Genomic DNA, 14801 nt, shown 5'->3' with positions numbered 1-14801 from the left:
CAGTTTTGAGAGAACTATCCCTTTATTAAAATTAATAATAATATCTAAAATATATTGTTGTCTTAATAGGTATTAATATGTATACAAATGCAGGAAGATACACCCAACAATGTTTTGGTGGGGCTGTTTACTTTCCATTTAAGTGAGCTACAACTCCTGATGATTCATGTTTGAATTTACTATACACAAGAACACAAATACATTGTAGGAAAACAATACATATGGCACATTTCCTTCTTATTTTTCAAATAAAACATTCAATGACATAGCAATTCATTTAAAAAAAAAAAGTCTTGAAGCAGAAAAAAATCATAAATAAAGCATCATTTAAAAAAAAACGTATACACGCCAGTAACGTGACACGAATGTTCATGAAGCCCTCATTCATTATATTGACACTGATGCTGACTCTACGGATTGGGGTAAAACACCTTGATGTGGATGGCCGAGTTATTCCGGGTACGGGTCAGATGCTCCCCGGCCTCGTCCGGATCTTCAGGCTCCAGATCATCGATGAGCTCTACGGTGGAGGTGTTTGCAGCGAGCTGCAGGGCGCCCTGGCTGGACGTCTGGAGCTGCAGGGCGATGTTTATAGCCCGGTTGATGGCCAGTCCCAGGCCGTGGATGCAGATTTCCCTGTGAGCGTCCAGAAGTTTCTGACACCTCGCTAGCTGAGCCTTAAAGTCGGTCTTCATGTTGACATAGACGTCGTTCCTCCGTTTGGGCAGTTTGCGAGGCAGTCGCTTGCGGAGAGTGAACTCCATCGGGTCCATCTCAAGGGTCGAGCCCTCGGGAGCGGCCAGAACTATTGGATTGTGGGGCACAGAAGCGGACACCGGGCTTCGTGGCTCGGCCATGTCGAATCACTAGAAAGGTGCTGCACAAACAGAACATTAATCAGCGTTTAAAGATAAGACTCGTAAAAATTATACATATAAGTAGAGTGTAAATTATATTTAAACGATTCACCACAATGAACCGACTCATTTGAATCATTCATTCGTGAATCGCTATACACGCTGGTGGTCGCGCATTATGCTTCAGGCCAGGTTATAAGAGGTAACGCTGTATATTATATAACGTATGATATTACGTCCACATCACATTCGAGAAACATTTTGAAGCAGGTTCCCATTTACACATACATATCCAATTCATTGCTACTTAGTCGATTTAGATTTCAGTAGATGACGTTAGATATATAATTTGGGATTTTGAGTAAAAGTAGTACCTTGAATTAGAAGAGCTTGTTTTCAGACCCGCGCTTAATTCCTGGTAGAGAAATGAATCTGCTTATTTACAGATCTATATTCTCTCTTATTCCGGAAGACGTCTTGCGTACACTGGAAGTAATACACTCTGTGTGATTACATAATACATGCTGTTCTTTTCTTGGTGGGAAAATATCTTTTTTATTTCGTATATCAAATAGTTATAAATGAATCCTAATTAAAATAATTATAAGTTAAAATAGTTGTTTATATAAAAGTACCCGTATGAAAGAGATCGTTGCTAATCATTAAATACAATTAGTGTCTTTTATTTTGAAAATAAAAAACAGTTTAGCGGGACAGTGTGTATGGTGGTACAGTCACTCAGCGTTGGTTTGCTAGATGTAATCTAAACTTCATGAAATCCCTGTTTAATCTGTACTGTTTGTTTATTTGCTGTTTATCAAGTTTAATTTAAGCCATGTCGGACACATGGAGTCACATCCAGGCGCACAAAAAGCAGCTGGATTCCCTACGAGAGAGGCTGCAGAGGAGAAGAAAAGACCCAACTCAACTGGGCACTGGTATGTTGAGTAATTTTACATTATCTGATACTTGAAATATATATATATATATATATATATATATATATATATATATATATATATATATATATATATAATTTCCCCTGAGTACTGCCCTGCTAAATTTTAATTGGTACATCTGGAAATTTCTTCTGTAATTCCACTCTAGCCTAAATATCCTCCTCCTGAGAGTTTCTTTGTTCTCTGAAGAGAAATAATACTAAAGTTCTCTAAAGAGAAATAAATGCTGAAAATGCATGTCTGCAATCATGATTAGGCATGGACCGGTATAAGTTTCTGGCAGTAAGATAACCTTGGATAAAAAATATCACGATATTGGGATTACTGCTCTAAAATAAGTTATTTTTAAATATCTGAGTAAAAAAAACAAAAACAACAACTTGAACACTGTGCCCTGGGCATATCGTTATCGTTAACAGTAAAATGAGTGATGATAATGATATGTATAGAAAACATCGTAAATTATATGTGAAAGCAAATATGTGGGTGAGAAAATTATATGTATTCATACCAGGTTAAAATAAATCCATTTAGAGCAAATTATAGTGGTTTTCTACATCTCCTTTGTCTCCATAAGCTGGATGTTGCGTAAAATTGATTATGAGGGTTGTGCTTTTATTTATTTATTTTTTATTTGGTAAGGCAAGAGTACAGAGTTCCCTGCTTTATTGACAAATTTGATAAATAATTTATTTTTGTCGGCTGGAGAATTTACATAATATTAAATCCTAGGCTTATGAAGCTTTGATATCAGTCCTCTTTGAGTAAGTATTATCATAATTGTTATTTTTTATGTATATAATTTACTATTTTGTATGTTATTGTGTTTTCTTTTGCTAATGGACTATGGGATGTGGAAATAAAAGAGAGAAATAATAATTAAATCACATTTGTTAAACAATAAACTACACCGATATGGAATTATTATTACCTTTGTAAACCATGTTTCTGATACAATCAGTTTTATTTTACCTGAATTCAAATGTTAAACGTGGAAATGTCTAATACTATCAGACATGTACTATTAAAATGCTGAAAACATTTGTATATATGCTAATAGTATTGCCTTTAGTTCAGCAGTTTCAAATTAGTGAGTCCGTGATGCCACCAGCTGTATGTGAGATTCCCAACCGTTAGTTCTTGTTTTAACAGAGGTTGGAAGTGTTGAGAGTGGATCTGCAAGGAGTGACAGCCCGGGACCAGCAATTCAGAGTCCTCCACAAGTGGAAGTTGAGCATCCTCCAGACCCAGAGCTAGAGAAGAGGCTGCTGGGATACCTGTCTGAACTGAGCCTTTCCCTGCCAACTGATTCCCTAACAATCACCAACCAGCTAAATACAGTAAGAGCTGTGTGCACTAACAGCTATGAATCTGAACCCATATAACTACTACTATTATTATTATTACTATTATTATTATCATTATTATTATTACTCCACACTTTTTAGAATAATGATTAGGTTGTCAAAAAGTGTTAATAGAATACTACGCTTTTTTTTTTATAGACTCATTCCCCTAGAGTGAAACAGTAAATTCTTTTAATTACAGGCATCTGTGTGGAGCACTTTTAGCTTAGCTTAGCATAGATCATTGAATCAGATTAGACCATTAGCATCTTGCTTAAAAAAGACTTTTGAGGATTTTCCTATTTAAAGCTTGACTCTTATGTATTCTTGACATTGTGTATTAAGAGTGACAGAAAATGAAAAGTTGCTATTTTCTAGGCCGATATGGCTATAAACTATAGTGTTGTGGCCTAATAATCTAATATATTGACCTTATTCCTCAATGCGAAAGTGCACTTGTTTTTAGAACAGAGCCATATTCATGTCTTAGTGTAACTAAAGGAGTCAAGCTTTATTTTTATTGAAGTTATTAAAATTATATATATATATATATATATATATATATATATATATATATATATATATATATATATATATATATATATATATATAGGCAGCGCAGTAGGTAGTGCTGTCGCCTCACAGCAAGAAGGTCACTGGTTCGAGCCTCGGCTGGGTCAGCTGGTGTTTCTGTGTGGAGTTTGCATGTTCTCCCTGCGTTTGCGTTGGTTTATTCCGGGTGCTCCGGTTTCCCCCACAGTCCAAAGAAATGCGGTACAGGTGAATTGGGTAGGCTATATTGTCCATAGTGTATGTATGTGTGTGAATGAGTGTATATGGGTTTCCCAGTGATGGGTTGCAGCTGGAAGGGCATCCGCTGCGTAAAACGTGCTGGATAAGTTGGCGGTTCATTCCGCTGTGTCAACCGCAGATTAAAGGGACTTGTTTTTCAAACAAGACGCAAATGGTCTAATCCAATCCAATTCAATGATGTATGCTAAGCTAAAAGCAGTCAGACCTGGAGATTGACTGAATGGATTCTTAAATAGTAAAACTCAACTGTTTAACTCTAGGGTAGTTGTTCAATGAATCTATTTCCAAAAAGTGGAGTGTTCCTTTAAATAAATCGAGAGACTCAAAAGTTTGTGAGTGTTTGTGATTTCTCCTCACTTTTCATCCACAGTCTGAGTCTCCAGTTTCCCATTCCTGCATCCAAAGTCTCCTTCTCAAATTTTCTGCTCAAGAGCTTATTGAAGTTCGGCAGCCGTCCATCACCGCCTCCTCGTCCTCTTCGTCCTCCACCCTTGTCACGTCAGTCGACCATACCAAACTATGGGCTATGATTGGCAGCGCAGGCCAGTCACAGAGAACTGCCGTTAAAAGGAAAGCAGATGACATCACTCATCAGAAAAGAGCCCCGGGCTCCTCCCCTTCGATTCAAGCACCACCTTCTCCTCCAAGGAAATCCTCAGTCTCATTGGCTACTGCCTCAATCTCACAGCTCACTGCATCCTCTGGGGGAGCAGGGGGTGGGGCTGATAAAAAGGGGCGGAGCAATAAGGTGCAAGCGTCTCACCTAGATATGGAGATTGAAAGTCTACTGAGCCAACAATCCACTAAGGAACAGCAAAGCAAAAAGGTATAATAATTAAGCAAAAAAGCATGGTGAAGCCACTGTAATTTAAATGTATGTGGTGCATTTATGTGTGCTTGTGTGTCAGGTGAGCCAAGAGATCCTAGAGCTGCTGAATACCAGTTCAGCAAAGGAACAGTCGATTGTGGAAAAGTTTCGCTCACGAGGCAGAGCTCAAGTTCAGGAGTTCTGTGATCATGGAACTAAAGAAGAGTGTGTGCAGTCGGGGGACACTCCTCAGCCCTGCACCAAGCTGCACTTCAGGTCAGTTCACACTAAAGAAGAAGAATAATGATGAATATAAATAACAACCATTCAAAATGAATATAATAATAATAATAATAACAATACATTTAGGACTAAAAATATATATATATATTTTTTTTAAATAGTGAGATATTTGACAGTACACAAATTTTAAACAAAAGTACTGACTTCACAATATTTTACAGCTTTCACAATAGTTTTTTTAGTGAATTTTTTTTTTTCCAAAACATATGGTAAATGGTAATTAAAATGTTTTTTTTATAGTTTTATTTAAATATTTTTTGTTTGTCTGATTGTTAAAATCTAAATATTCGTGAGTTTGCTTGGCTAAAAAGAAAGAATTATATTAGATATGTATTTGTGCACTTGTCCCTGACTGCATTGAAATTGTTTTATTTCATTTAAAATGATTAAATGTTTTAATTTATTAATGAATAATGTTAATAAACATTATAATGAAAAGTTCAAAGTGCGACCTTTTGGCTTTACCATATCTGAAGTACACTTACTATATTAAATCAAGATGAATTCATCAAAAAAAAAATCCTTTTTTTTATATCTTTATTGCATTTATTTAACTTTACTCTCAGATAATACAAAAGAAAAACAAAACAAAAAAAAACTTCTCCGTATTTTACACTGATATTTATGACCTCTCGTCTTATTCATCAATCAATACTTTCAATAATCAATAATTTCCAACTGCACTACATTTTAGAAACGACTTGAAAGGTCTCCAAACTCCTTCAAAACCTTCTGTTTATCTATTTATATATAGGTTATCTTGTTTTCCATTGTCATATTTGTAACAATGTCTTTTAGCCAACAACCTGTATTTGGTGTGCATAGATTTTTCCAGTTTACCTCTTTCACTGCCGCTGTACCAAGTGGTTGACCATGTTTTTACTGTTTTAAAAAATGACTATTAAAGTCATTTAAAGAATGACTGTTTTAAATAATGGCTTACACACACAGTATTGTTGGTTTACAAAAAATCAAACAAACATCCTGTTGCACTACTACACTTGATTTTGGTTTTATTGTTAAAAAAAAAAAAACAAGAAACCATGTTAAATGAGAATCTGAAATATTTTATGGCATACTTAAAAAAAAAAAAAGATGATTTAGTATTAAAAAATGTTTTATTTTGAATATTCTTTTAAATAAATTGGTCTTACACTTCATATTTTCAGATTTTTAATAGTATATGTATTAAACTCGGTACTTTTACCATAAACTGACATATCAACCATTTGGTAGAGGCTGATATTTTAGAAATTATGGGGTGTGTTGAAAAAAATGCATTGGGTGTGCTATCTAGCAATGCAAGCCTTTTTTTCTTGGTGAGGTAGTTAAAGGGTTAAAGAAATGATCCTTTTAGCTTAAAGAATATATATACAGGGTGATTCTAAAAGAATACCACAACTTTGAAAATCGAGAACTCTGCAAAGAAGAAAAGTAGAGCTAAGCTCTTTCTGTCACCGATTTAAGTAAGCTCTAAGCTCAAAATTCTCTTCACATTGATTAATTACCCAAGGTTCCATCATGTTTCTTTGATTAAATAAAGATTTTCAAAGTTGCAGTATTCTTTTTGAACCACTGTGCATTTATAAATATACATTCAGTCCTTTTATTCTTTATTATCTGAAAATATATCAGAGGTGACAATGCAATATTAATTCAAAGTATCTTCTCTATTATCTCTGTCACTTCTTTTAAAAAATGTAAAATAAAATTCCACACTCCCATATGCAATGATATAGTGTATCTTTAATCTCATTGCATTTCATGCAGTTTTCCAGAATGTTCATTATATTTATCCAATACAATCAGAGAATGTATTCATTCTTATTTACACTCAGTACACATCATTAATATATAACTATACAGTATAAAGTAATATATATATATATATATATATATATATATATATAAGTAATATATACTCTATATATTTATATATTTTTTATTGCGCTTGTAAACATATGTAAATGTAATTTTACTTATGTAAATATACAAAATGTAAATATATTTTACAACATGCTGCGTCACCAGCAATAATAATAAGTATTTAATTTAGTTATTTTTGTACTGTTTAATACAATAAGATTTCCTGAACACATTTTTATAATTATTTTTGTTTTTTTTATGAATGTGTAACTAATGATTTGTTGAATTGCATTACATTGTGACTTTTCTAGGCGAATCATCAACAAACACACTGACGAGAGCCTAGGCGACTGCTCCTTTCTGAACACTTGCTTCCACATGGACACTTGTAAATATGTGCACTATGAGATTGACAGTCCTCCTGAAGCAGAGGGAGATGCACTGGGGCCACAGGCAGGGGCAGCTGAGCTTGGGCTGCACTCCACTGTGGAAGACAGCAATGTGGGCAAGCTGTTTCCGTCCCAGGTACAGTATCACACACATTCACAAGTTCTATATAATCCATCAACCTATAAAAATTGATTTGAATCTTGTGTGATATAGAAATATAAAATTACTAGAAACACTCTTCTCTCTACATTCTACAACCTAATGCTCTGAGCACAAACAATTCCTTTGTATAGTAAACACTTCTTGTGTCTATTGCCTCTTGTTGAATCGTTGAATGCCTTCTCAATTAAAAGTCGCTAGGGACAAAAGCATCTGCTAAATGTAAATGTAAACAGGCTTAGACTGTTGATATGTTTCAAATCTGTAATTGCTTTGAGAGTGTTTTCTATTGCACATTTTCTGTTTAACTAGATATTGAAAGGATAATTTTTGGTACTGATAGTTCACCCAAATTTTAAATTTGCTGTTAATTTACTCTCCCTCAGTCCATCAAAGATGCAGTAATGGTAATTTATAAAATCCTAAACAAACATCAGCAGCTACTGACACATTGTAAGTTAAATAAAATGCTTATACAGACTAAACAAATTACTTAATTACTATTATTCACATCATTAACATCATCATTACCTTTAAAGTGATAGTTCATCCAAAATTGAAATTACTCACTATTTACTCATTCGTAAGAGTTTCTTTGTTGAACACTAAAGAAGTTATTTTGAAGAAAGCTAAAAACCTGTAGCCATTGGCTCCTATTGTATCAAAAACAAATACTGAGGAAGTCAATGGTTACAGGTTTCCAAGATCTTCTTTTGTGTTCAACAGCTGAAAGAAACTCAGAGGTTTGAAACAAGTAAAGGATGACAGAATGTTGATTTCTGGGTGAACTATCCAGAACTTTTCATGCTTCTTGAAAGTAATTGAATTTCAGACATAAGGATTCAAGGCCTGGAAAGTACTTAAAAATAAACATGGGTCCTTAAAAGTGCTTGAATTAAATGCGAAATACAATTTGTTTTTGGTTTTATTTCAAGAATTGTATTCAATTGTCAAAAACAGAAGAAGAAAAAAACTCAGAAATTCTTGTAAAATCTAAATCTTGTACAAAACCACTGACAAGTAATGCACATTTGATCAAGATTTCAGAATTGTCTGAAATATTGAATATTAGCAGTATTGAATTCAATAAATTTTATTAAAGTTATTTGAACATGGCTGTTTAAATCGGTCAATTTGTCAAAAGTACTCTTGATATTTTTTACATATAGAGTGGCTTCATAACAACACAGTGAATGTCGTTGATGTCCAGCCTGAGCCCAGACCTAAATCCTATTGAACATCTGTGGAGAGATCTGAAATTTTCTGTACACAGTCACTTCCCATACAACCTGATCTTAAGCTTGAGAGGTACTGCAAAGAGGAATGGGCAGAAATCCCAAAGACAGGTGTGCCAAGCTTGTGGTGTCATATTCAAAAAGACTTGAGGCTGTAATTGCTGCCAAAGGTGCATCAACAAAGTATTTAGCAAAGGCTGTGAATACTGATGTACATTAGATTTTTCAGGTTTTTTATTTTTAATAAATTTGCAACAATTTGCACAAAAAATCTTTTTTCACATTGTCATTATGGGGTATTGTGTGTAGAATTTTGAGGAAATTAATTAATTTAATCCATTTGGCAATAAGGCTGTAACATAAAGAATGTGGAAAAAGCTATGAATACTTTCCAGATGCACTGTATGCTCTGGGGTATGATTTAGAAAGGTGCTTGATTTGAAATTAATGGTGCTTTTAAAAATTCCTTGAATCTGCTGTTCATTAAAGCATGGGAACCCTGACCATTCATTTAATTCGTAATACAAAATGGTCTAGCTTTGGTCAGACATGCATTTTATGAATGACCAAAGATTATGGTTTCATATAAACATTACCTTAAAGAGCTACAAAAAAAGTATTTTAGCTTGAGTAAATTAACCGCACTTTTTTTTTTTTTTTTAAGTCAACTACCCTTTTAAATCCATAGTTGACATTTTGATTTGAAGACGTGTGACAGATATGTTCCCTCTGTCCTCATCTCAGTGGATTTGCTGTGACATTCGTTATCTGGATGTGTCCATCCTGGGGAAGTTTGCAGTGGTGATGGCCGACCCGCCGTGGGATATTCACATGGAGCTTCCCTACGGAACACTCACAGATGACGAGATGAGGAAGCTCAACATTCCTATTCTGCAAGACGATGGTTTCCTCTTCCTCTGGGTGACAGGAAGGTAGGGGCTCTCTGGGGCTCTCAACACACAAAGTGCCTGAGAACTCGGTGCAATATGCAGATTGTTTTGCTTCACTTTTACACCAAGGATTAATGTGACTAAATCAAATCGTAATGACAATTTAGATTTTAGCTCAGAAGTTGTTTCAATACCTCCGATTTTTTTTTAACACTATAGGGCTTTTAGGGATGTTTTCATCCACTCTGGGATGACTTTGAGTCTTAGTTTGACTCAACAAGTGGAAAGATTTTGGCAACAAATCTTATTTTGACGCATATTTTGAGAAAATACACTCTGGGCTAATTTACTACTAATTTACTAACATTTACTACGTTATGTTAGTGGCTATTTTGCCCCATTGATTTCCATTATAACTACATTTATTATTTTGCAAACCTATGACACCATAGAAATCATGCATTCTTGATTGTTTGTGGTTTTCCCTGTCAGGAAGAGGTACAATTTGTAATTTTTACTGTTCATCATCAGTTGCAGTTTAAAAAAAAATTCTGGCTTTTATATGGAGAATAGTGTTTGTGTGTATGTGTGAGAGAGTTTCCTAAAAGCAAAGAAAGGTCAAGGTGCTCTAGGATTGGCCAGCCCAGTCACCAGATATGAACATTATTAAGCATGTCTGGGTTAAGATGGACGCATTGAAGATGAATCCTAAGAATCTTGTTGAACTCTGGGAGTCCTGCAAGAAGGCTTTCTTTGCCATTCCAGATGACTTTGTTAATAAGTTAATTGAGTCATGAGATGTTTAGATGCAGTCCTCCAAGCTCATGGGAGTCATACACAATATGAATTCCTTTTCCACTGCACCATGACTTTATATTCTATACTGTACATTATTTCTGTTAAGTGACAAGACTTTTGTCTAAGTGGAGTCAGACCTTAATGTCCTCATTAAATAATTACAAATAATTTTATTTTATTACTTTATTTTGGTAAAATACGCGTAATCTAGAGGCCTTTACCTTTTATATAAGCCACTTCTGATACTAAATGGTTAACTAGAAGTTAAGTTATTATTTGTTGTTCCTAAAACTTGGATAGGCGACAAGACTTTTGTCAGGTTGTGTAGTTGTATATGTCTAAGAAAATCAAAATAAGCACAGCTCTCAGAACATGGTAAGCATGGTAAGTGTATTTATACACACACACACACACACACACACACACACACTATAATTCTCTATTATACTCTATAGAACTCCATATAAAAGCCAGAAACTTTTTTTGCACAGACCCATCTAAAGAGTTCATACTTCCAAATGATGATTAACAGTAAAAACACCAACAATCAAGATTGTATTATTATATGGTGTCAAGGCTTTGCAGTCAGTGGGGCAAAAACAGCCACCAACATAACAAAAGGGTAGTCGGTTTGAACAATACACAAAGGGTAAATAACCAACAGCATAACCAAACCTTAATGATCGCAAGTTTGTTACAATATATTTTCCATTATACAGTTTTGTTCATGTAAATTATTTGTAAAATATTAAAAAGGAGGTGATGCAATGCCGTTCAACCATAGTTCGTTTTTTTGTCTTCACAGAGCTATGGAGCTGGGCAGAGAGTGTTTAAGCTTATGGGGGTAGGTGATTTAATTTATTTATTTTTACAAATAAAGTGATGGTGATCTCTTTAAAGATCAGTAAAGTACACATGTGTTTACTTTTCATTCAATCAGCTATGATCGTGTAGATGAAATAATCTGGGTGAAAACCAACCAGTTGCAGAGAATCATTCGTACTGGAAGGACTGGACATTGGCTGAATCATGGCAAAGAGCATTGCTTGGTATGTGTGAGAATTTGCATATTTGTGGTCCAACAGATTTAATATTTTGAAAGACGTCTTATGCTCAATAAGGTTGCATTCAATTGAAAACAGTAAAGACCATAATATTGTGAAATATTTAATATAAAAATAGAAATATATTAGAAATTTATGTTTTTTTTAAATGTTTTATATGTAATTTATTTCTGTGCTGGCAAAGTTGCAATTTGAGCATCATTTCTTTAGTCTTCAGTGTCATGACCCTTTACAAATCCTTCTAATGTATTGATTTGCACTAGAAACATTTACTATCGTGTTTAAAAATGATTGCGCTTTGAATTTGTAAGAAAACATTTGTGGATTTTTTGATGAATCTAATGTTCAAAAGCAGAGCATTCTTTACGACGGAGTGCTTTCCGTGACTATGTTAAATTCTATACTAGCGTTTTTGGTTAATTGAATGGACCCTGAATTAATTTCTTTAAAAAAAATTCTTCAACAAGTCAATCATTTGAAAGATAGTTTATAAGAATAGTTCATTATAGAATTTTGGAGTTACATGCATTTTATGCTTTAATGATCAGATTCCGTATTTCATGATTTACATTTTTTTTTTCCTGTTTATTTACTGTTGTGATTTTATTATGGGATGTTGATCTCTGCTCTGTCAACTTTTTATGATGAAAATTAAATTGTGCATTTTATTAAAGTGACTATTACTAAAGTTTTAGTGGTTTGAAACAATATATTGTATAATAAATATTACAGAGAGATTACTAATAATTTTGTAAAAAGTACTGGCATATTATTACCAGGTTTTTGTAGCATAATTTACAACACCAAACCAGACAATATACCACATCAAACTACTAAATATGTCAATAAAAGTCACTTTTTTAAAACTTTTCAACATCAGAAGTTGTTGGTGGAATGATCAAGATCCCACCATGCAATTAAAAACTATAAATAAATAATAATGAAATAACTTTTAAATTAATTTTCGGATATTTTAAACAGTGTATTCAGACTGACAATTAATTTCTGGAATACTTATTTTTAGATTTGTGTGAGGATAATGACAGAATGAAATATGCATTAAGCATTAGGCTCAAAGTATACTTTGGCTAGATGTGAGCTAGGATATGCAATTTAAAGACATTAAACATTTAGGTGTAAACTTATAAACTTAAATGGATAAAATCGTTCAATATTATTACTGATTTTGGGTTTATTCATGAGCTTATACGCATTGTTGTTTTCAAAGGCATTATGCATGCTTTACAATACATTAAGAAAACCCTTTTAATGCTTTTAATGTATTATAAATACAGGCTTTATTAAGAATGTGTTACCATCAAGTGCAGACAAGTACACATTTTTGTGAATCCTTCAAGCTTCTGTGTTTCAGCAAACTTAAATAGAGTATACTTTGAAAAAGCTTGCACCTGACTTGAAAAATTAAGCATACTTAAGGTTTTTTATCCTCTCTGTCTCTCTCTTTATCACTTTATCTCTTTATCTCTGTTTGTTCTATCAGGTTGGAGTGAAAGGAAACCCACAAGGATTTAATCGAGGCCTTGACTGTGATGTTATAGTGGCAGAGGTCAGTCTTAACCATTATCACTACATAAAAGTGATAGTGAAGACATTAAAATTCATGATGATCAGGGCAGTAAATGATCCATAACATCTGTTATCGGTTCACACACAAGGTCCGCTCCACTAGCCATAAACCAGATGAGATCTATGGAATGATTGAGCGTCTGTCACCAGGCACACGGAAGATTGAACTGTTTGGCAGACCACACAATGTGCAGCCTAACTGGTTAGTCAGACATTCACTTCATTTACCAATTATTTACAAGGCATTCAGTCGTATGTTATATTTCTTGTTTTGTGTGTTTCAGGATAACCCTTGGTAATCAGCTGGACGGCATTCACCTTTTAGATCCTGAAGTTGTTGCTCGTTTTAAGAAACGCTACCCCGATGGAGTCATTTCTAAGCCTAAAAACATGTAAGAACTGGGCTAGTGGGAGAACATACAGCTGTTGGTTAAACTCAAGACTTAATGATGCTTTCTAATTACTTTTATACCACATTTCTTTTTGTAATAAAATTGATGAAACACATTTTTAGTTGTTTCTGCTGCATACAGTTTGATTCATAACTTTATTAATAATTCTAGAAAGGCAGCCTTTCTGTTAGAACAGTAGCTTTGTCTCATTTCAGAGGCTGCATCCTCCAAAGGATGCATTCGAAGGGTGCTCCGTCATCGAAGACCGTCTCATTTCAAAAACATTCGAAGGCTTCTTCAAATGCAGCCTCCAAATGCATCCTTTGTTTCCCAGGTAATGAAGGATGCAACCGGTGGCTCCTTCGCACCCTCGAACATCCCAAGATTCATTGCGTGCTGATAATGGCAGGCATTTTTTTAAAAGAAAACTCTGTATTAAATGTATTAATTCGGTTTTATTTTACTTGGATATCTAAACACATGTTAAAGGTGCAGTAGGTGATCTGCCTAAATGCTAACCCATTAACATAATATCTTTCAAATACAATCCCTCCCTTGCCATCCAAAGCCACGCCTCCTGAAATCATGCAAACGTGCACATTAAAGGTGACAGAGGCTCACTAGATCGTGTCATTCGCCAGTTCGAAAACTTTTATCTTTTATCGTTTTCAGTTGTGTAGCAAGCAAAACTTGTTATAATGTGCAATATTTCGTGCATGTAAGGATTGCTGGAAAGCGACTACTGTATGCTTAGTGGTTGATCGGTGGTGCACAGGAGTTACACTTATTACTAAGCTATACTTGCATGCTATTTCAGAGCGAATATTCAGAGTAGCATGGTAAACAATATAAGAATTGCGCCACAGGTTGTCATTGTTCAAAAATTAACCAATGTGAATATAAAAGCAACTTCAGCTCAGTAAAGCTAGGCGGAATAGCGATATTTACTGATGTTTTGTTGTTAAACTTTTGTTATGAAACTGAAAATAGTCACATCAGTTGTTCGCCGGAAGATTTCAGTTGCTGAACAACACTTCTGTGCATATAACCCATTCGTAAAACCACAAAGTCTACATCAGCTTTGCGTGACTAAAATAGTTTTAAAACAGAACATTACCTGTCTAAAAGAAGTACCTCAGCCATGGTGTCATCCTTCCTTCAGCATGCAAAAGTAACTCCAATATTGATACAGGATTTTTAAAGGTTTTGATTGAGCATTTGTTTTTACAGCTGTCACATATGTCAACGTGACTGCTGCCCGCGTAAATGAGCATTGTTGACAGACAGTTTGGGCTACTTATTCAGAATTATAGGAATTATCGGTCGACAATTTT

The 14801-nt window shown here is 34.4% G+C and overlaps 2 protein-coding genes across 2 annotated transcripts; one reads left to right on the top strand and one right to left on the bottom strand.

Moving 5' to 3' along the window:
- Window positions 1-157: 157 nt before the first annotated feature.
- Window positions 158-1348, bottom strand: pop7 (POP7 homolog, ribonuclease P/MRP subunit). The gene is made up of 2 exons (XM_056462784.1): window positions 1232-1348; window positions 158-877 (listed from the first exon to the last, which is right to left on the bottom strand). Exon 2 carries the CDS (start codon window positions 855-857, stop codon window positions 411-413), a length of 447 nt encoding a protein of 148 aa, XP_056318759.1. The 5' UTR covers window positions 858-877; window positions 1232-1348; the 3' UTR covers window positions 158-410.
- Window positions 1349-1572: 224 nt separating this feature from the next.
- On the top strand, window positions 1573-13582 carry mettl3 (methyltransferase like 3). Its single transcript, XM_056462783.1, has 11 exons — window positions 1573-1795; window positions 2969-3156; window positions 4346-4801; window positions 4884-5059; window positions 7264-7477; window positions 9481-9668; window positions 11230-11268; window positions 11365-11473; window positions 12990-13055; window positions 13165-13277; window positions 13360-13582. The coding sequence occupies exons 1-11, from the start codon at window positions 1693-1695 to the stop codon at window positions 13469-13471; spliced, it is 1764 nt and encodes a 587-aa protein (XP_056318758.1). The 5' UTR covers window positions 1573-1692; the 3' UTR covers window positions 13472-13582.
- The last annotated feature ends 1219 nt before the right edge of the window (window positions 13583-14801 follow it).

Source organism: Danio aesculapii, chromosome 7, assembly GCF_903798145.1.
Source record: "Danio aesculapii chromosome 7, fDanAes4.1, whole genome shotgun sequence".
Lineage (NCBI taxonomy): Eukaryota > Metazoa > Chordata > Actinopteri > Cypriniformes > Danionidae > Danio > Danio aesculapii.
This window is presented reverse-complemented; position numbering and strand designations above follow the sequence as displayed.